At 43.8% G+C, this 20084-nt stretch overlaps 1 protein-coding gene across 1 annotated transcript in view; it reads left to right on the forward strand.

The window, feature by feature from the left end:
- FOXP1 (forkhead box P1) overlaps positions 1-20084 on the forward strand; it is a 382652-nt gene that overhangs the window by 288564 nt on the left and 74004 nt on the right. The window contains exons 6-7 of the mRNA XM_039388350.1: positions 18162-18299; positions 19407-19496. Of these exons, the coding sequence (XP_039244284.1) occupies positions 18162-18299; positions 19407-19496 (228 nt within the window). The remainder of the gene's footprint in view (positions 1-18161; positions 18300-19406; positions 19497-20084) is intronic.

Consider the following 20084-nt stretch of genomic DNA (forward strand, 5'->3'; position numbering starts at 1 on the left):
AAGATGTGTAATTATACCCTAGGACTTTTCCAAACTAATACATGTTAAAGGTGTAAACCTATTAAAGGAGAGATTTTTCTGTACAGGGAACTTATGTAGATAGAAGGATTTACACTGTATTTTATTCTTGTATTATAAGGTATAAGGAACATTTGAGCAAATCCAGTCATTCCTATTATTACAATATCATACGTTTTTCATACCATTTTATGTGGTTCTTCAAAAACTTTGGCAGTAATTCTTTTTATATTGTTAGGAATTTTCTTTTAAAAACAGAATTCTTTTTCTCAAATAGTTAATTAGATTTTGAACTTCAAATACAGTACTTATTTTTTTTTCCTCCCAAGAATAGGGGTGTTAGATCCATTGTGCTGGCCAAATTACAGTTTGGATAGTTACATTCTCTCTGCTTAATCACCCTGCAATTTCATTCGAGTGAAGGATTTGGTGCCTCAGGTGTCCTGAATTCCTCCAGGGCTCTGTGTGGCGAAGTTGCTGCCACCATCCACCCCGGAAGCGTCTGCGTTTAACGGCAGAGAATTGTAGTTTCCTTCCAGGGAGGGATTTTTGTTGTATTCCTCTGTTGTTACACTTTACAGCGTATTTGCACTTTTCCAATCTCTAATTTTTAGACTCATCTGCATGATTTCTCTTGCTGCAGGAAGGCAAATTTGTTTTAAGGGACCCCAGACAAATTCCTTTATTTGCTTGTTCACTCTTTGGCATGATGGGTGCAGCAAAGGACTGGGCCCTGGCTGCCCCACTGCATCCTCTCCCGGCTCAGAGACCTGCTGCCTCTCAGCATCATCTCTTTTCTTGTGGCTTGAGGGGAGAAAAGGATTGGGATAAGCAGCAGCCAGATTTGGATAGGAAATGTCAGTGGGTCATAACCCTTGCACGCAGTTAGGATCTGCCTTTGCCTGGGGAAGGGAAGCGGGAGGGGAGGACCCTGTCCCTGAATTCAGTTTGGACCCCGTTTATTTGGGATGAAGTGATGGATCATGGCGCATTGCGCTGTGAAGGGCTGGAGTGGAAGTACAAAGGAAAAGCCCAGAGCACACAGTGAGCCCTGCTTAGTGATGCACAAAGGACTCTGAGCCGGTTGGATGACCCCAAGGGATCTGAGAGCAAAGTCCTCTGGTTGGGGTGTTTGCTTAGCCGGCCTGGCTGGCTGTTTCTCATCCATGTGAAACCAGATGTGCACCATCAAAATGACTGATGTGGCCAAAGGCCAGGGAATGGCTGTGCTGAGGCTGGGTCTTCTGCCCTGCAGTGTTGTTGTCCCAAAACAACGACTCCCTCTCCTCTCCCATTCCCTGTCCTGCTGGGCTGAGTGAGGGGGTGCTCCTGACCCAGAGGCAGTGAGGAAGAGGGGAAGCACACCATGGGCAGTGTGGAGTGATGGTCACAAGGACACCTCCCTTGCCACGCCCTGCTTCCTAAAAAGCACTTTATACGTGTACAAGGGAACCTAGGATGGTAACCTGTAGTATCTCCTCCTGGTAATTCAGAGCTGCCTTGCAGCAAACACACCTTCCAAGTGCAGTGTGACAACCAGAGAACATTTCGGGGGGACTCCTCTGTGTGCTTCTGCCTGCACTGAGTCTTCTTGGCTTTAGCACTGTTTGCCAGCTTTGCAAATTGCACTGTTGTGCTGCTTTTTTGGCATTTTGGAGGTGCATTTGATCACGGTGCTTGTTCTAAAGCAGGAGCAGAGATCCCAGTGCTGCTCCTGAGCTCTGTCCCCTATGTAGCATCAGCAGTGTCACAGCTTCTCTGTGCATTCCTATATAACCATGAGGTTATTGCCTAAACACCTCTTCAGGAAACAATTCAAATTGTTTTGTTGTATGTACAAAATTAAGTGTCTTCCTCTCTAAAGAAGAGAAAAAGCTCTTCACATGGCTGCCGCCTTTAAAAAATAAAAATAGCTTTTGAATATTGGAGGAAAACTTGAAACTATGAGCCAGCTAAATAAACTGTATCATGAAACCTTGGGGACCACTGAAATGGGAACAGTGGCCCATTACTGCTAAGAAGGTGTTTTATTGAAAATACGCTGATGTGCGTTCCCAGCAGAGTGAGTGAAAAACAGCAATGCCCAGTGGTGATATGGGGTGTTCTCACAGGTGAACCAGAATATAGAGCTCAGCACTCCTTGGCTGAGAGCACAGTGGTCTGATGGGTGTTTTTCCATAAAGGGGCCCATAGTTAATACGTTTTATTTTAATTTACATCTCTGTCAGTACATGTGTGTACGTAGGCGTGTGTGTATGTAGTTTGTTGTGGAAGCAGGCCTGGGTTTTTAAAGAGGATCCTTTGTGGTGAGGTGAAGCATTAAGTCTCCTGATGACAGAGGCAGATTACCAGGAGAGGGCAGTGCTTCCAGCACTGCATTCCACACCAGCTGTCCCCACACCAGCCCTAAACTGGGGTGATCCACCCTCAAACTCCCATCTGGGGACCCTGAAGTGGCTCCAGCCTGGAGCACCCGCCTGCCTGCACTGCTGCGATGGGCAGGAGATGATCTGGGGTGGCCAGGAGTTCACTGGTTAATACTTAACAGGCAAAAATGTGTTTGATTGACGTTTGTTTTGTTGATGTTTCATTCTGTGGTTTTTTTCTTACCATGGCAACTTTAACATCACGACAAAACACCTACTTTTCCTCTCGAAGCCATCGCTGTTGTCATGCCCAGTGGGTTATTTTGGTAGACAGGGCTTGTTCTTTTCAAGTGGAGGTGTTGCCATCTCCTACCAGATACCACCTCCAGTCTTTCCTGTCCTAAGAAGGTTTTCTCTGTGTGAACACTGTGTTTCAACCCGTGGCAAAAAAAATGGAGTTTTAGTGGAAACTGCAGCATTTCCTCTACTGTACGTGACATAAATGCCATCTCACATAATTAAGGAAAGTAACCGGGAACAGTTAGTGGTGATTACCTCTCAATATATTGTGTACTTTGGGGCAGAAAAATAAATTATGAATAATGCCCAAGCATACTTGGAACAATTTGCACACTGTGCTGTGAGTGATGCAGACCTGCTGGTAGAAGAGTGTGCTAATAAATTTTACTTTGTGGCGGAAACAAGAGATTACAGTTTATTAGGAAAGGAGATGGCAATTTATTAAGATCAATCAAATATGAATGCAGAGCAAAAACGTTGCCATTTTTATTTATTTATTTATCTAGAAGCATGGGGGGAGCAATTATATAAAATTTGTTGTTTACCTGTGATGTTTGATTCATTATTAATATTTTTATGTTTAGAGGGAACCATAATTTTGCTGAAATGTCTTCCATAACTCCTGCACAATCATATTCATAACTCACCTGAATGTTGACACATCCTGCTGTGTATATATAAATTAACTAGTAACACTGGCATTATAAAATGATGCATTAAATGAAGATGTGAATGGTAATTTAAAGCATGCCATGAAGTGAAATTTAAACCATTGTACAACACTGAGGGGATTTAAAGAGCCTTGTTCGTGCAGAATTTGCAGGGGCAGTAAGGAAAATGACAGTTTCACATCAAAAGAAGAGCAACAGGGACACAAGGATTACTGAAATGCTAATTGCTTTGGTATTCTGTTTTGTTAGACACCATCAGCCTAAAAATCACTTTTCTGCCTGAAGATATTTTACCATGAGGGCATTAGCTGAGATTATTAAAAAAAGACAAAAAAAAAAATGTTTACTTTGTCCTTTTTCTCAGCAGTTTGTGGGTAATAAGTTTCACTGTTTCCTGTTTAGTCAGTTGTTTTCCCCATTTGTTTTTGTAGGTCTTTCAAACAGCAACAAGGGAAAATGAAGCAGTCTCAAAACAGGAAAATATGATTTAACCCCACAAAAATGGGCCTGGGGATCTGGGAGTGGGAACAGTATCCGAGACGGCTCTTTCCCTCAGAACTGCAAACAGCAGCTTGCTTTTAAAGTGTCCCATGGCTCTGTCCAGTGTGCCGAGCAGTGGGGTTTGGCACATGCTTTTGCCAGGCTTGGCATGGGACCGGTGGAGGGGGGTGGGCTCCTCTGTGCCAGAGCAGCACTGGCACAAGAGCTCGTCTGAATTACTCACTCCCAAATTTGTGTTTGGGGAACAGGGTGCAGGATTTGGCCCACCACCAGCAGACAGAGAGCAGAGTGGGACCTATTTGGCCCTGCCTGCCCAGGGGAACATCCCGAGGGTTAGAGCAGATGTATTGCTGTCTTAGGTAGAAATTGCCTCATATTAGGACTAAAAATTTCCTAATTTGGGACAGGTTAGAGGAGTTTGTGCTTTGTGGATGCCTTGTCTTTTCTTTCCTTCTCCCCTGTCCTGCAGTTAGATGAGGCTGTTCTGTAGGCAAGTCCATGGTCTCTGCATGGATAGGTACCTACAAAAGTCTACGAATAAAGTGTACATGTAAAATAATGGCGTAACAAAACCATTTATTCCACTGTATTCATCATAATTCCTAATCTGTTCCTCTCACTTGGACCTTAGTGTCCAGTGATTATTTTCTTTCACCTAGGTGTTGATATGACCACTTAATATGGATCAGATCCTGTGAGAACATGTTGCCAAATAGCCATCTAGCCTGCCACGCTCTTTCCCAGTTATTTTTAATGTATTACTTTATGTGTTCTGTTTTGAACATCCCTGTCTGATGGTCTCTGTCTGTGATGACTCTCCATAATTGAATGGAATTAAAGTGGGAGTTTATGGTTCTTCTTGGTCTTTTAAAATATTTTGCTGGCTTAGAAATGCATTATATTTCATGGTGACCTTACTTAACAAGTGCTCCCATCTCCTTTAGTAAGGATGAAGTTTTTAGCCCACAGCAGATGTTGGCTGAGCTTGCAGGTATGAAGCTTTTATATGAAAGGGTATAAAACACTTTAAAAATATGGCTTGCAGGTTCTGCGGCCTGCACTCTGTGCTTAGACAGCACCTTTCATTTTTCAAGGTGTTTTGCAAATATTGGCCTACAGAAGATCCTGAAATGAGTCGTATTATCCCCATTCTGCAGATGAGGAGGCAGAGATGTTGAGGTCATTGAGTGCCTTGAAATGGTGCAGGCCACTCCGAAGCCAGGCCACAAACATTGCAGACTGAGCTCTCAGAGAGAGACATCCTCAGCATCAGAGACATTAAAAAAAAAACCCTGAACAAAACACAAAAATTTCTAGGTGACTTGCCCAAGGATGGGGAGAATTGTCAGTGCCAGAGCCAGCGCTGTGCTTTTGCTTTGCATGTAGATCACAGCCTTGGGCTTGCATTGCCACGTTATGCTTTTTCTTCGCCCCTGGAAAGAAGAGAAGTGCCTTGAGCAAAGTGATAGGTTTCATAGTGTCCTGGATTTTTCATAAATATAGTAGGTCAGAGCTTGGCCCAGAGGCGTGTGATCAGCCGGTGACCAGGGCAGAAGGAGGGCACTGGCCTTCTGTTGAGCTGTGTGTACCTGGATATGGCCATACTGGAAAATAAGGATTGATGATGTGAGAATAGGATTGAGGGTTGTGCGTGAGTGAGAAGTTTGTGCTGAGGATGACAAGATAGATCAAAAGATTTCCAAACTGGGGTCTATAAAGCATCCTCTGATGGTTTGCAGAGACTGCCTGGGCATGCAGCCCCCTCCTCATTTCGGATGCAGAGTTGGTCAGGGTGTGTTAATGCAGAGCCATTCCTACCGCTGCTTCTTTGCTGTCAGTGCTGTTGGAGATCCTGCCACAGCGATGCTCTTGGAAATGCAGCACCAGGAGGAGGTGGTCCGAAAGAGAAACTGTTGAAAAGTTTAAGCCTGTGTATTCTGTAATATATTCCCCAAAGCAATCCAAATTCCTCGAGATTGCTTTGAAGTCCAGGACAGGAAGGATTTCTCTTAAGCACAGGTGATAATTATTACTAGCTCGTTGCATGCGTTACCGGTTTCTGTTGCTGCTGAGTGCCCAGTGTGCTGGGGGGTGTGTGCACATCTCTGCTTGACTTTGCATAGATAGAACACATATAAATACTGGCTGTTCCTGTGCCCTGTCTGTGCTGACCTGCTCGGGGTGTCCATGCCCCTTTAAGAGGCAGGCACTCTCTGATTCATGTAGGCTGTTTCTGGCAGATTTAGGGTCTTGCAAAAGATGCCCTTAGTCCCTTATTAAATATTCATAAGAGGGTGGGGTCACATTTTTGTGACCTGAAAAAAATCCCATTAATAAATTTGTTATCTGACACGAAAACACTTTAGGGTGGAAAGCAATCCGTATCGCATCCCATTTAACATCAGATCGCTAGTTGTCAGTAAATTGGGTCCTTTGTCTTTGCTTCTTGTGAGGTTCTTCAGCAGCATCACTAATGGGGCTATTGTCTGACAGCCCGACTCCTGCAAATAACGGGAGGTTCTGCTGGGAACGGTGTAGGGTGCCTTCCGTCTGCCTTGGTACTTGCACGTAAAGTAACTGAGGAGTAACTCTGCATCAATTTTGTCTTCAGAAACTATGTGAAAATGTAAAAAAAAAAAAAAATAATGGGAGAGATTTTACAAATATTGCTGCCTGAGAGAAAGTGGAGTTGGACTCGATGATCCTTGTGGCATCGAACTCAGGATATTCTATAGATAGGAGCGTTTTGGGCAAGGGAAAACAGGGTCCCAGGGCCGTGGCAGTCCCTGGGTTAGAGAGAGCGCACGTACAGGGTCGAGTTGGGGTGCTCAAGTCCGGAAAAGTGTTTCTTGGAGCTTGCCCGTGTGAGTTTGTGAAGATTGTTCTGAGCGAGGTGACACTGTGCCCTATGGTTAGAGAGGTGCCACAGACCCAAACATAGCAGAATCGTGTCCACAGCGCTCGAAGGCTCGGCTGCCTTAGAGCCAGGCAGTCCTGGATGCCCCTGGCTAGGGCTGGGGTGCTCGGGCATCGCTGGTCCCCAAGGCTTGGCCAAGGAGGGGAGATGCTCCCCTCGGCAGGCCGAGCACTCACCCCCGTTTCGCTGCAAACTCCTATCAGAGGCATCTTGCGGTCGTTTTTTTTTTATTATTATTATTATTATCGCTATTTTCCGATACCGAAATCCCGGGGTTTTGTGGCAGAGCCGCCGGGAAGGCAGGAGGGGAGAGCGCCAGCCACTTTCCGCGGGAGAAGACGACAAAGTTGCGGGGCGGGCAGGAGGGTTCCCCTGCGGTGCCCGCCAGCGCGTTGTGCCGGCGCTTTCCTCCCCTCTCTTCCCAGCGGCTCCACCGGGGTGTCCGAGGGGGGGTGTCCGAGAGGGGGTGTCCGAGGGGGGTGTCCAGCCGGCGGTGCCCGGGCGGGGGGCGGGGGCGGCCCGCGGGGCGCCCCGTTCCGGGGCGGGGTGTGCGCGGCGGCGCAGGGCGGGGCCGCGCGGGTGGCGGCGGCGGCGGCGGCGGCAGGAGCCCCGAGCAGCGCGCCCCGCACTCCGCCCGCGGAGCCTCCGCAGCGCCCCGCGCCCGCCGCTCCGCCAGCCCAGCCCGCTCCATGGCCCGGCGCGCCGCTCGCCGCCCGCCGCCGCCCAGGTGGGTGCCCCGCCGGGGGGAACCGAGGGCGGGGGGAGGCCCGCGCAAAGTGCCGGAAAACAGCCCGGCGAGGATGGAGGAGCCGCGCCGCTCTGAGAGAGGAGGGAGGGAAGCGGGGAGGGAAGGGAGGGAGGGAGGGACGGCGTGTGCGCCCCGCAACTCGCCGGAGGTTTTTTAGAAGTGATGAGCGGCGCGGAGCGTGTCGTCCGGCGTCTGTCGTGACAGCCGTAGCCCGCGCGGGGCTGGTGCCGCAGCGCTGGAGTTTTTGGAAGAAGAGCGAGGGAAACGGGGAAAAGTGCACAGAGCCGGATAAAACGCGCTGTCAGATTTAAATGTCAGGAACCGGGATCGCTGAATGGATTCGCCAGTCAATTTACCAGGGGGAAATTAAGTGAGTGAGCTTTGTTTTTGACATTGACTAGTGCTGTGAACCCCGGCGAAATGGATGTAACGGGATCTCAGTGTCAGCCCTGCGAGCCGGCGTTGCAGTGCGAGTGAGCTGAATTTTCGAGGGTGGTGGTGGTGGGGAGGAGGGAACCCTTAGGAAGTGGGTGGTAAGTTTAGAGCAAAGTGCATATACACTCTTCCTCTCTGGAATTAACTCCTTCAAAGCCAGCTTGTCTCTGAAAACACCGAGAGTTCTGACTTGTCTTTGCGCTCGTGGCAGGGAAAAGCCTCTCGGTAGCGCGGCACGGTCGTCTCGGTGCGTCTGCTGGCGATTGACACGCTACCATTTCATCTTTTTAAATAAAAACAAGTTTGGTGGCAGGAAATGTGAATCATTCGGGGTGACCAAGATCTGTTTATGAAAACCAAACGGTTGGATTTATTCTAGCAGTGAGTGTTGAGTTGTGAACTACAATAAATTGTGAAAGTTTATTTCTAGTAAAAAGTGACTTGCGCAGGCTAATTTGCTGTTTTGTAAATAAACTGAAATGTTAAAATCCTTTTTTTATTTGGATCACAGCTGATTTTCATGCCTGATGCTCCTGGGCCCAATCCTGGAAGGACTTGTGCATGTGCAGTAGCTATGCTAGGAGAGGAGGATCTCTCCCTCTCTTTCCCCCTGGAACTGTAAGCACTCTGCCTGCTAAATTAGTATTTGCCAGATCGAACCCCTCATAAGTAAGATTAATGTGCTGAACTTTGAGACATCTTGCACATCTTTACACCAAGTTGAAAAGCATTTCTTTTTGCTTGTAGCTCTTCTAAAAGTCACGGCTACAATGCGTGTGTATATGCGTGTATGTCATTAGAGTGTGCTTCTGTCTAGTTAAGAAATGGCTTTTGTTGATTGTATATTTATTGCAGTAGCAGCCTAGGAAGTCTCTAAGAGCAGGCACTCTCTCCAAAGCCAGCAGAAAATCTGCTGTCAGAGGGCTTTCAGTGATCTCCTGTGGCTAGGTCCAAAAAATTTCATTGATAAGGCTGCAGAGATGAAACCTGAGTCCTGCCTAAACAGAGTAGCTGCCTTGGCCTAGACTGTGATAGAGCTGAACTGCAAACTGATTGGTCTGACACTTTATAATCAAAGTTGATTTATTGTTCATTAGTAGTGCATTAGCCCTTTCAGGCAAGACAGTTATTTGTGTAGTGGCCTGTCAAACAAAAGACCGCTAGCACCTGTCATTTCTAAACCATGAGATAAGCAAGCAGATACTAAGATAATGCAAATAGGAATACACTGGAATGAGGTAAAGTTCTAGCAATTTCTCTGTAAGAAATATTGTTTTATTTAACATGCTCATGTTTAGCAAATAGAGGAACTGGATTATAGAGTGAAGGGGTTCCACTGCACCAGGACCATCAGGAGGAGAAGGCGCTGGGAATGAGCTGGGCGTCTGTGGCGTGTGGTTTCAGAGGACCTTGGAGGTGAGGAGGCAGCTGGGGCAGATAATGAATTGGGAAAAGCCAGTTGCTGATACAGGAGGAAGATGTGAATGCTGTTTTGTAGCCTTAATTTAATTTTGTTTGATTTTGGTTTTAGTGCGAGAGCCAGATTGAGGCACTTTTTGCGTTTTTTTCCCTGACTCCTTCCTCTTCTTCCCAATGGACAGATGTCATGAAAGGATGCTCTTACTGGCAGGGGTTAATTATATGAAAACTTGATGACATCACAGCAGAGCTGTGAGAATGTCAAAATACATCTGCTGCCATATTCAGACATATTGCTCTCCCTCCTCTCCCCCTATATCAGCTCCCCTCCCCTCTCAAAAGGGAATGATCTCATGACATAAAACAGAAAACAACACAAGTGTCAAAAGAAAACAAAATTAGTGAACTTTTGTCTGCCACCATAGAAACGAGGATTAACTTATGTTATTCCAGAGCATGGAATGGAGACTATCTGCATGAGGATATATAGTGTATTGTCTTCTGTGAATTTTCATTTGACAGGGATTTTGGAGGCTGTGATCTTAATTAAATCTCAACTGACTCAAATAATGCATCTAAAGGCATGCAGTGTTGCGTAACCTTGCTGAGTTGGTAAACCATAAATCATCAGAAAGCTTATGATAGGAAGGGCTGGTTTGAAATTTTTTTTTTTGTTTGCTACAGTTGGTTTGTTGGGTTTTTTTTGGTCTTGTTTAACATACACTTTACTGTGCCGTGCCATTGTGCTCTCCCTTTTCTAAGCAGTGTTATTTTTGCTTTAAAAAAAAAAAAGCTCTGAGACATGCTCTGACCAGTCACTCAGCCGAACTAAAGAGAAGTCATAAATATAATGGGATTGACAGGGAAGAAATGAAATCCCTGCACTGGCTTTGCAGGGATCTCGCTGCTCAGAGGAAGGTGTGGGTGCCTCACGTTCTTCTGTACAGCTGGATGAGCCCTCCACACATTTTAGAAGTGTAACTCTTAACCCCACGCTGAAATTTATGCTGGGGCGTAAATAGTGATCAGACACCACGGTGGAGTCGTAACGTGTCGCCCCTGGGTTGTAATGGGTCACAGATGGATGATTGCTCTAATGGATGATGGGCTGTGCAAGTTGAGTTGATTTTAGTTGTGGGCCGGGAAGAAAAGGGTTGCAACAGTTGTGTGAAGAAGGTTAAAGGGGGTTTTTAGGCATTGAAAGCGGGGTAGGGCAGTCAGAGCAATTTTCTTATGCACCATTTTAACCTGACAATGCTCAGGCACTGTTGTTGCTTGAGAGTGAAGATGTTCTGAAAATACTGAAGCTGAACAAGTGACTATTTCAGTGTAAAATTCTTTGGTTTCTGTGTATGTGATTACATGCTCCGGGCAGCTGAAGAAAGGTAAGGGGAGAAAGATTATTGCATTCAAAAGTTTAAGGAGTTTCAAAGCTCCTGTGCTTTCCTGCTCTGTATTTCTTACTCGTTTCAGAGCTGCTGGAGACAAACCTGAGCTGGGAGGACACAGCAGTTGGATTTACTTTTGTAAAGGTTTCCCAGTAGCAGGATAACTTACTGGTGTTGTTTTTCTCCCCTCTTTGCTAGGGAAAAGCAGTAGCAGGGGTAGTTTTATCAACACCTGCAAAACTAGATTGTGGGAAAGTCCTGACACCATAAGCTAAATTTGTTATTGTTTGGTGAAAGGCTTGGCTGGTTTTAAGCAGTTTGTTTGTTTTATTGAAAGCAGAACTGCATTACTGGAAACTGCTTTGCTGTAGTTCAGTTAAAATGTCCTGTACTGTTTTGTTTTTATAAGGTGCTTGCTTGTTCAGCTTCACTTTCCAGTTATAAGGAGAGGGAAAAAAATCCACTGTGCACTCATCTGCAGATTAAAGTGGCTGCGTAGAGATTGGGAGAGAAGCAGAACTGGCAAATATGTCTTCCCCAGCCTTTCTTTTTTTCTTCTTTTTTTTTTAACCTTTCCAGCACAGTTTCCTGTGCTAGCAGGAGGATCTCTAGTTAATACTGAAGTTGAATGAATGTTAGAAAAACTAGACTGAATATTGAGCAAATAAACGGAATTGCTAATTGTTCTGTGCACTAGTTTCGGATGGATTTGCCTTCATTGATTAGGTAAGATGCTCTGTTATTTGGGAGGGACAATACCCCCTCCTCCCCAAACTGACAACGGGTTTTAATTTTTAAGCTTTATCTTGCCCTTAAATCTGAAACATCATTGTTCAAATAACTGAGAACAAGGTAAACCAACAACATCAAAAAGGTCGGCTTCTGTGATTTCTCAAGGGCTTGTTATTTTGTACTTTCCAATTCTATTTGATGTCTTGACAAAACAAGATGACACAAGGGAGAATACATTAAATTTTGATTTTCATCTAACCTGTTACAGTAGTGGCAGCTTAATTTCTTTTACTTTTTACCGAAGACGGCTTTTTGCACAATTACTCTAATTGCCACGCCACTTTATGAGAAGGTTTCTTTACGGGTTTCCCATTTGCCTTGATTTTGTGAGGCATTTTTTTGAACGTGCTTTGACCTTTAACACGGCGAGCTAGCTGGTTGGAGTGTGTCTTCATTAGGAGTAAATCAGTGAATGGCAAAATTGTCAAAGAAGCAACTGATGTTTTCTCATTAGAATCTAATTTGCACCGTTGTGCTTAGCTGTGATGTTCAGCTGTAGGTGTCTGCCATAGGTGTGAAAACCTGCACATTTTTAAGCAAATAAAGTTTACAACTGTTATAAAAGGTGACACTTGGACCCAGAGTGGCAAAGCCTACCCGAGTGTTTAAGCAGAGGCTCTAGTTTGTGTGGGAAATAAACAGCATGATTTAACCAGGTGATTTTTTTTTCAAGAATCACTAATATTTTCAGCTGGCCACCACTATGTACGTCATCTCAAATGCCCTGAGCTTGAAGAGCAGGCAGCTGTGGATTTGATTCTTGCAGGAGAAAATAGCCAGGGATGGAGAGAGGGTTCATCCTTCCTAGAAATCTGTTGGGAGTTTCAGTTCTTAAAAATCTGCCATACAAAAAAAGAAAAAACCCCTCTGTGTAACACTTCCCTTTAACTCACACGAAACTCTGGACATATTAGACGTTGCTTGTTCAATCATGATCTTTTATTATTTAATTAAGCTCTCCGTAATGTATGTATGAATTAATACACAAATGTAAGGAGTCTGACACGATGATTATTCTCAGTATATTAAGGGTGTTTGGGAGAGAGGGTTTCGAGGGGTTTTCAAGGGCTTTAGAGGTATTTTGGATGTTTCGAAGCAGGATTGCTTTTGGTTTATTTGAGGCTTTTTTGGCAGAATATGTTGATCTAACATTTCCTTTCTTAAACTCTGGAAAAAAAGCAGATTTTTTTTTTCTTTTTTTTTTTTTTTTAACTGAATCAGTATAAAACATCACCAGAGTTCGGAACCATGTACAGTAGGTTATAATTTTTCCTTTCATGCTAGAGAGGGAAACAAAAACTATAACTTTTAAAATGTGGAAAATGATGATGATGATAATCTCGAGGTTGAAATCTCACTCAGCTTATTAAAGGGATATTTGGTTGTGTGTGTGTGTGTATGTTCTCTGGTTTAGTCTCTATTTGACAAATGTTAGATGTAGAAAGGATTTAATTTATGTAAACTTTATATTTTTATGCAAATTAAATGGGTATTTATTATAGCTGAAACAATTATCCTGGCACTTAGTGAGAAACCTGGTATGCATGAGAAGTGGAAGATAAGATCAGATGTTTCATTCTGTAAACAAATACGAAAATATTCCCATTTTTCCTCAGCTAGAAGAGAATACAGAAGACAGCAGACATCCTGACATGCCGGGGTATGTCAGTATAGCCCATCGTTCTGCTTTCTGTGGGTCAAAGGGAGATCTCCCCTCCTGATAAAATATAATAAACAAAATTAAAATAATACAATGCTAATTTAATTTTAAAGAGGGCTCCCCCCCCTTTCTCTTTTAATAGGGAGTTGTATTGTTACGGAGAGAACAGTTATGCTAATGACAGACTACTTAGCTGATTTTACATTAATATAATAAACATTACCTGTCTTAATGCGCTGTGCTGTATTATGGCAAAATAACTAAGTCTAAAAGTGAGATTCCATTTCGCATAATGAACCAGCATTGCAGTTCCTGCGTGAATAATTCCGAGAGCGGCGGTTTTGTGTTGGGATCTTGGAGGATGAAATATTATGTCGGAAATGTTTTAGTCTCGGGGTGGAAGCAGGTCCTGCCTTCAGCACTTCTTGCTTTGCTGGGCCGTGCTCTGGCTTGTGGCATTGTGCCTCTCTGCTTGCCAGGTTGTCAGTGCTTTATCTTCTGTTTTGCATTGTTTCAGCTGAGATTTTTTTTTTTATATTTTAAATGTATTGCATATAAGAGCTTTCTAATAGGACAGCTCAAGTTCATTGTTTGGTTTTGCTTGACCGTAGCTATTTTTATTGTAGCCCAGTATTTTTAACTGTTCCTCAGCGACTTGCTCTTTCTGTGTTCAGCTGTTTTGCTCCGTTTAACTTTTATCACAAAAATCTTTAACCGAAGAATTGCTGTTTGGAAATCCAGGGTGCTTGGTATGAGGGCTTACTGAAATCAAGTTTGAACATAGATCACGGGAGAAAAGGATTTTCTGGCAGAGTTATTCTTTATGAATTAAGGAAATCTTCCCCATCTTCCATGCATGCCTGCTAACAGTTAACAGAACCACAGCCGTATCCAGCATCGGGGGCACAGGGTGTGAAAAGGGCATTCTTTTTTTTCCTTTTCGCTTCATACAAGATTAAACTACTTGAAATTATTTAGCTAGTATTTAATTATATTAATATCACTGAAAATGAGGGAATGGAGATGATTAAATAGGACTAAATCATTTTCATCCCCGTGACCCTTGTCTGGGTTGTGTGGAGGAGTGACAAATGCATCCCTGCTGTAATTTCGTGGGGAAGTTAAAGGTGAACTTGGTCCAAGTTTGTGGAAGTTTTCCTTGGTCCAAAATATGGTGTGTTTGCAGGGCTTGAAATGGGGGAGTCACGGAGGGGGCTGAGGGGGACGGGAGGGCTTTGGGGGATCTGGAGGAGCAGCAGGCAGAACCCTGGGAGAAACAGTGTCTGAAGACAATTGTGAGTATTAAAGACATTTTTTGCCGTTGATGGTATTAGCATGTCAGCAGGTCCATACTAGCACAGCTCCCAAAGCCAAATTGCAGCTGTATTTTTACCTTTGCTGCCAGGTTTACATGCAGCTGGGTATCTACCACACCCTATTGTTATCAGTCAACAATACCAAAAGTAGTTCATTAATCATATCAATAACAACAATCATGTTTCATGTGCAAAATAGAAATAAACAACTTGAAAGAAAAAATAAAAGATTGATTTCTTCTCTGCATGCTAACTTAGCATTCTTTAAATATATCTGCCAGTAGTTTAATTTGAACTTCAACTCCCTGAAGGCAGTAAGACAGAATTATTTTAGTTCTTCATAAACTGCCTTCTGTGATTCATTGTTAACTCATAAAAGACGCTCATTTTCATGTACTTAAACAGTTAAGTCATTTTTAAAGTTGGTTTCTAATTTTTTTTGGCAACACATTTAAGTTGACATCTGAGAGATAGAAATCTAAAATGAATTTATAGCTTTCGATTTAGGTTTCACTTACTATCAGACAAAATATCAGAAATAAATATTTTTTATCTAACATAATGTAAAGTATATTGCACAGTATCTAAAATAAAGTTTAGTTTTGACTGAATACACTCAAAAAGGGACCCATAAATATTAAGAGAGCTGTAGTTAAGAACTTACATGACTGTTTTAAATACTATTGATTTAAACCACTGGCTAGATTTTATGAATCAAAGTGTAATTTCCAAGCTTTGGCTATATTTCTCATCGCTAAAGCACTCTCTCTTGTGTGCCTTTAGCAGCTTTCCAGACATTCAACACGGGATTAAATGATAGTAGTTACAATGATCAATAGGTTAAGACCGGTACAATCACTCTTACCGCTAATGACCTCGGTAGTAATGGGTAATAAAGTGTGGGCTATAATAGCCTATTGCTGGTGCTGCATGCCCTTTGATTCCTAGTATTACCAGGGACTAGCTACATGGAAAAGTTGGACGTTGGGAGTTAAGAGAGTGGATATATGGGCCATCATTCTTAACTATTTAAAGTCCTCAGACTCTATGTGGGCCCACGCTCGTCCGGGATGTGCGTGGTCATTTTTAACACCGTAGTTTCTGGTTTATTTGAATTTGTTTGTGCAAGGTTTCCGTAAGCTGCTTTCGTGACAAACTGAAGTACAGGCTTTGGCTAAATGTGGCTGTGAGTTGTGTTTATAAATGGAAGGCAGCACCTTCTTTAGGAGTGCAGGTGTGGTGTGAAAATGTGGTTTCAGATGGTAAAATGAAGTTGAACGGGCCAATGCAAACTTGTACTTTATGTACTTGCACTCCGTAACTGTGTGCCATATATATATATATTACTGCTCTTTTCTTTCTGGTTAAGTGCTTCTGTTCTTGCAGCTAAGAGATTCTTCACTGGAAGGTACGTGGCTGCTTTTCAAAGATAGGGCCCAATTGTCAGATTTGTCCCAAGATAAACGTGCATAAAGGCCATGGAAGTGAATGGGAGTTGTCCCTGCCCAGCTGACGGCAGAACGCGGCCCTTCAGATTAATCACCGATGTGTAGGGTTTACAGCACCCCACCCTATTCCTGTCTGTATCCCCGCTTGTCGTCATAAATCTGACTGAACAGTATTTGTCTTGTCTATCTTCCAAGAAGGGCACAGAAAACATACTTAAACATGCTTCCTCTTCTGTTTGCTTGGTCCAACTTCAATGAGAGGTAGTACAAACCCCAGGGTAAAGTAAACTTCTCTGGGGATGAGAATAATGAAGGTGAGTCACGCTTTGGGGTGAAGATAGTGACAGCAGGATTTAATTAAATAATTCTGTACTCCCAGAAAAGTTTTTAAAAGGGTACGGATTAAGATATTCTGAATTAATGGGATTACCCATCCAGATGACTCAGTGTCCTCAGAGCTGATGGCTTTCCCATAGGTGCGGGCAAGCGGCGCAGGCCACGGGCAAATGGCCCCTGGTTTCGGTGGTTTCTGGCATTTGACCCATAATTAAATCTCCGTTTGCCTGCGTTCACACCAACCTGATCCACATTAGCTGTGTGGGAACGCGCTGTGCCATGGGGAATGCTCAGAGGACCTCGCCGTGTCTGCTTTAATGGGATGTCGGAGGCGTGCGAGCCCTTGGTAGGCTTTGCTCAGGCAAGTGTTTTTGAGGCAGTGTCTGTCCCTGGCACACGACATGTACACAACAACACGGGGAGATGTGCAGTGTACATGCATCTGACCTTCAGGAACCATTTTTAGTTCATCAAAATTAGTGATGCTGAGAAATCAGGACATCAGTGCATAATGACTGTGAAATTAGGAATGAGAGCTTGCTATGCAAATGACAGGACAAATCATGTGAAAAAGTCAAGATAAACTGCATATTAAGACATTATGTTACATAAAATTAATACTGCATTTCTCTCTTGCTTACTACTACACTGGGAGGGTTTTTTTTAAACTCCTTTATCTTCTGATCAGCTATTGTCTGTGGATTTTTTAGAAAGTGGTGCACAGAAAAAGTGCTAAACATATTATTACCTTTTATTGTAATACATGGGATGACAGGAGATCCTTTTTAGCAAAGTATATCCTTTACTGCTTTTAGTTTTGTGCTGTCATGTATTTGATTTGAAACTATAGAAAAGTAAGGTGCTTAAATATTACTGTTAAAATTCATATGGGTTTTGTCTTTTCCTCTATTGTTTTTTTTCCCCTCCTTTTCTTTTCCTTTTTTGGGGTGGAGGGTAGAGGGGTGGGTTTCTAGGGAAATAGTCTTCTTGCATTACTGGGACTGACAAAATGGTTCTCATGTAGTCTTCAAATTAAACACAAGTGCAGTGATTATTTTGAATAGCTAAATTACATTCTAGAAAGCTTGCAGAATTCATAGCATTGTCATTAGGTATCCGCTTGAATACAATTTGTGTAACCTTGGCCAAGACAGCCTGTCATTTTAATGTCAGTGTTTTATCTGAACAAGACATCATCCTTCAGATACAGTGTACAGGTTCCTTGCAAAGATGCCCGTGCAGAAACGTGTTAACAGTTGCAAATATGAAATGCTATCAAGTTCATCACTGTAGCTGTTTGTCACTGAAATGTCATGGAAAGCGGCTTTTAATGGTATCTCACATAATATGAAAGAATTGAAGACATCTGTATGCTGGGTGAATATGGAATGGTAAAGACATCGTGGTAGGGCCTTTCTGTAAAAATTGCATAGGAGTCTAGTGCTGTTATTCACATCACTGAGCCTTCCTTCAATTTTCTTAAAAACCAGTTGTAATAGGGTCTAGATCCCATCAGTGTAGGATATTTGGCTGTTGGATTTCTGTACGGGAAGCAAGGACTTTCTAGGAGGGAAAGGACCCGTTTGCAGATTTCTTGTAAAAATAAATTAATCTTTACCATACTGCTTTTGCTTTAAAGAATTTCCATCCACTAATGTTTTGCAAAAGGGGAATTTAATCACCAGGAAAGTGTAGACAGTACTTTTGTTCCTGCTGAGGTGGGCTGTAAGGATTCTCTTGCCTTCGGCTCCCTCAATGCCAGGTGTGGGATTCCCCCGGCGTGGGGATGCTGGAGGAGCCACAGGGATGCTCTCTGACCCCCTCTTTCTCTCATCTTGGCCTTCAGGTTCCAGTGTCGGTGGCTATGATGACACCTCAAGTGATCACTCCCCAGCAAATGCAGCAGATCCTCCAGCAACAAGTGCTAACTCCCCAGCAACTCCAAGTCCTGCTCCAGCAGCAGCAGGCACTCATGCTTCAACAGGTAATTGTTTCCTTAACAGCTGCTCAGATGGCCCCTATGGCTTCTGGAGGGCTTTGCCCCCCAAAACACTCCTGGGGAAGGAAGCTGCCCACATCTCAGGTCCAAACCTTGGAGCATCCATGCTCCGAGCTGAACTGACTGCTCTTTTGTTTTTAATTCTAGAAATAGCTGCTGGAAACAAATCCAGGGAGCAGTGCTAGGAGTTGTTTCCAAGATCAGCTAAACAATACAGATGCATATTTAAGTGTCAGGACTTCGGCAGATGTCCCTGTTGCTTTTGCCTGCATCCCTCGGAAAGCTTGGTGTGTGCCCTGACTAATTGGAATAAACAAGGTAGAAGGGCAGTGCTTCCCAGTTTAGACCTCGTTATGTCCATCTGGAACCATAAAGGACTATGGAAACGGTGGCAGTAAAAGTGGAGAGGTTGTCAAGCCTTAATCTGTTTGATTTCCACCAACATATCTCGTGTGGTGTGTACGTGCTTCTCACAGCCCATGGTCCTTTCTCAGCTGGAATTTGGCCACCGACAAGCCCCGAGGCTCCGTTATCATAGGGTTTGGCACAGCAGGGTCTCACAGACCCCGGGTGGGTGTCAGCATCCAGCCCAGCCCAACCTTGCCTGCTCCCTCCTGGCTCCCAGGCTCCCTCCTGCCCACACCGGAACGCTGCCTGCACGGTGCACATCTGGGGAGCGGGAGGAGGAGAGCATTTCCCAGGATGTCTATGCATGTATTGAACAACACTTAATACAGTCAAACCCTATCATTTAGAAAGCATGTGTGTTTCACAACAGAGATTCGCCAGGCTCTCTCAGCAAGGGCATTTTGGCTTTGTTGTTACAATCAAAGGTCATTCCTTGCCTTATTTTAATTAGTTTGTGTAGAAAATGGTATGTTTTTCATCAGTTCATTTTGGAGATTACTTTTCAAACGATAATGCCAAGAATAGTCAGTGTGCACTGAATTTATTGTTGAGTTTCAAACTAAAGGTCAGACCATTACAGATAAAAGGATGCTATTTTTCAAATCACAGTTTGTGTGTTACACCAAAAGGGACACTGAATTGGCTCTCCACTTTGTTACTTACCATCTTTCCTTTTCTTTGTAGCAGCAGCTTCAAGAGTTTTATAAGAAACAACAGGAACAGTTGCAGCTTCAACTTTTACAGCAACAACATGCTGGAAAACAGCCTAAAGAGGTACAGACAATACCCATTTTACTTTCAAACCACAGATCCCTGGGGACTGTCTAGTGGCTATTAAACTGTCATTCATCTTATAAATGATTGCACAACTGAACTGACTCTATCAGGCCTCAGCTTTCAGATTTAGAGTTATTGTCCTGTTTTCGCCTGTGTTTTCTTGTGCTTTCCATTTGCTCGCTGCCACATATTTTATAGCAGGGGACCAGGCCTTGCTGCTTGGTATGAGTCCTGGAGCAAGCATCTAGACTTGTATCTTGGGAGAGTGCTTTGGGAAGTTAGTTATGGTGTAGAGGGGAGGGGGCAAGGCAGCAGGCCCAGATATGGTGCTGTCCTTTCTAAACAGGGCAAAATGCTGAGAGACGTTGAGTTTGTGCTTGTAATTTCCAACTACAGAGGTTCTGGTTGGATGCTCTTCACAGCTGCACTGAGCGGTATCGGTGGTGACATGGAGAAGAGGTGGCAGGAGACCTCACTCTGATGCCACCATGGTCCATGGCAGAAGGGGACAGGCCAGGGTAGCTCTGCCTGTCCATTTTTAAATACACTTCCCTTTCAAAATACCTGTCACATCCTAAACTTTGT

The sequence above is a fragment of the Pipra filicauda genome, unplaced genomic scaffold (assembly GCF_003945595.2).
Source record: "Pipra filicauda isolate LSUMZ 115617 unplaced genomic scaffold, ASM394559v2 scaffold63_size3267554_pilon, whole genome shotgun sequence".
NCBI lineage: Eukaryota > Metazoa > Chordata > Aves > Passeriformes > Pipridae > Pipra > Pipra filicauda.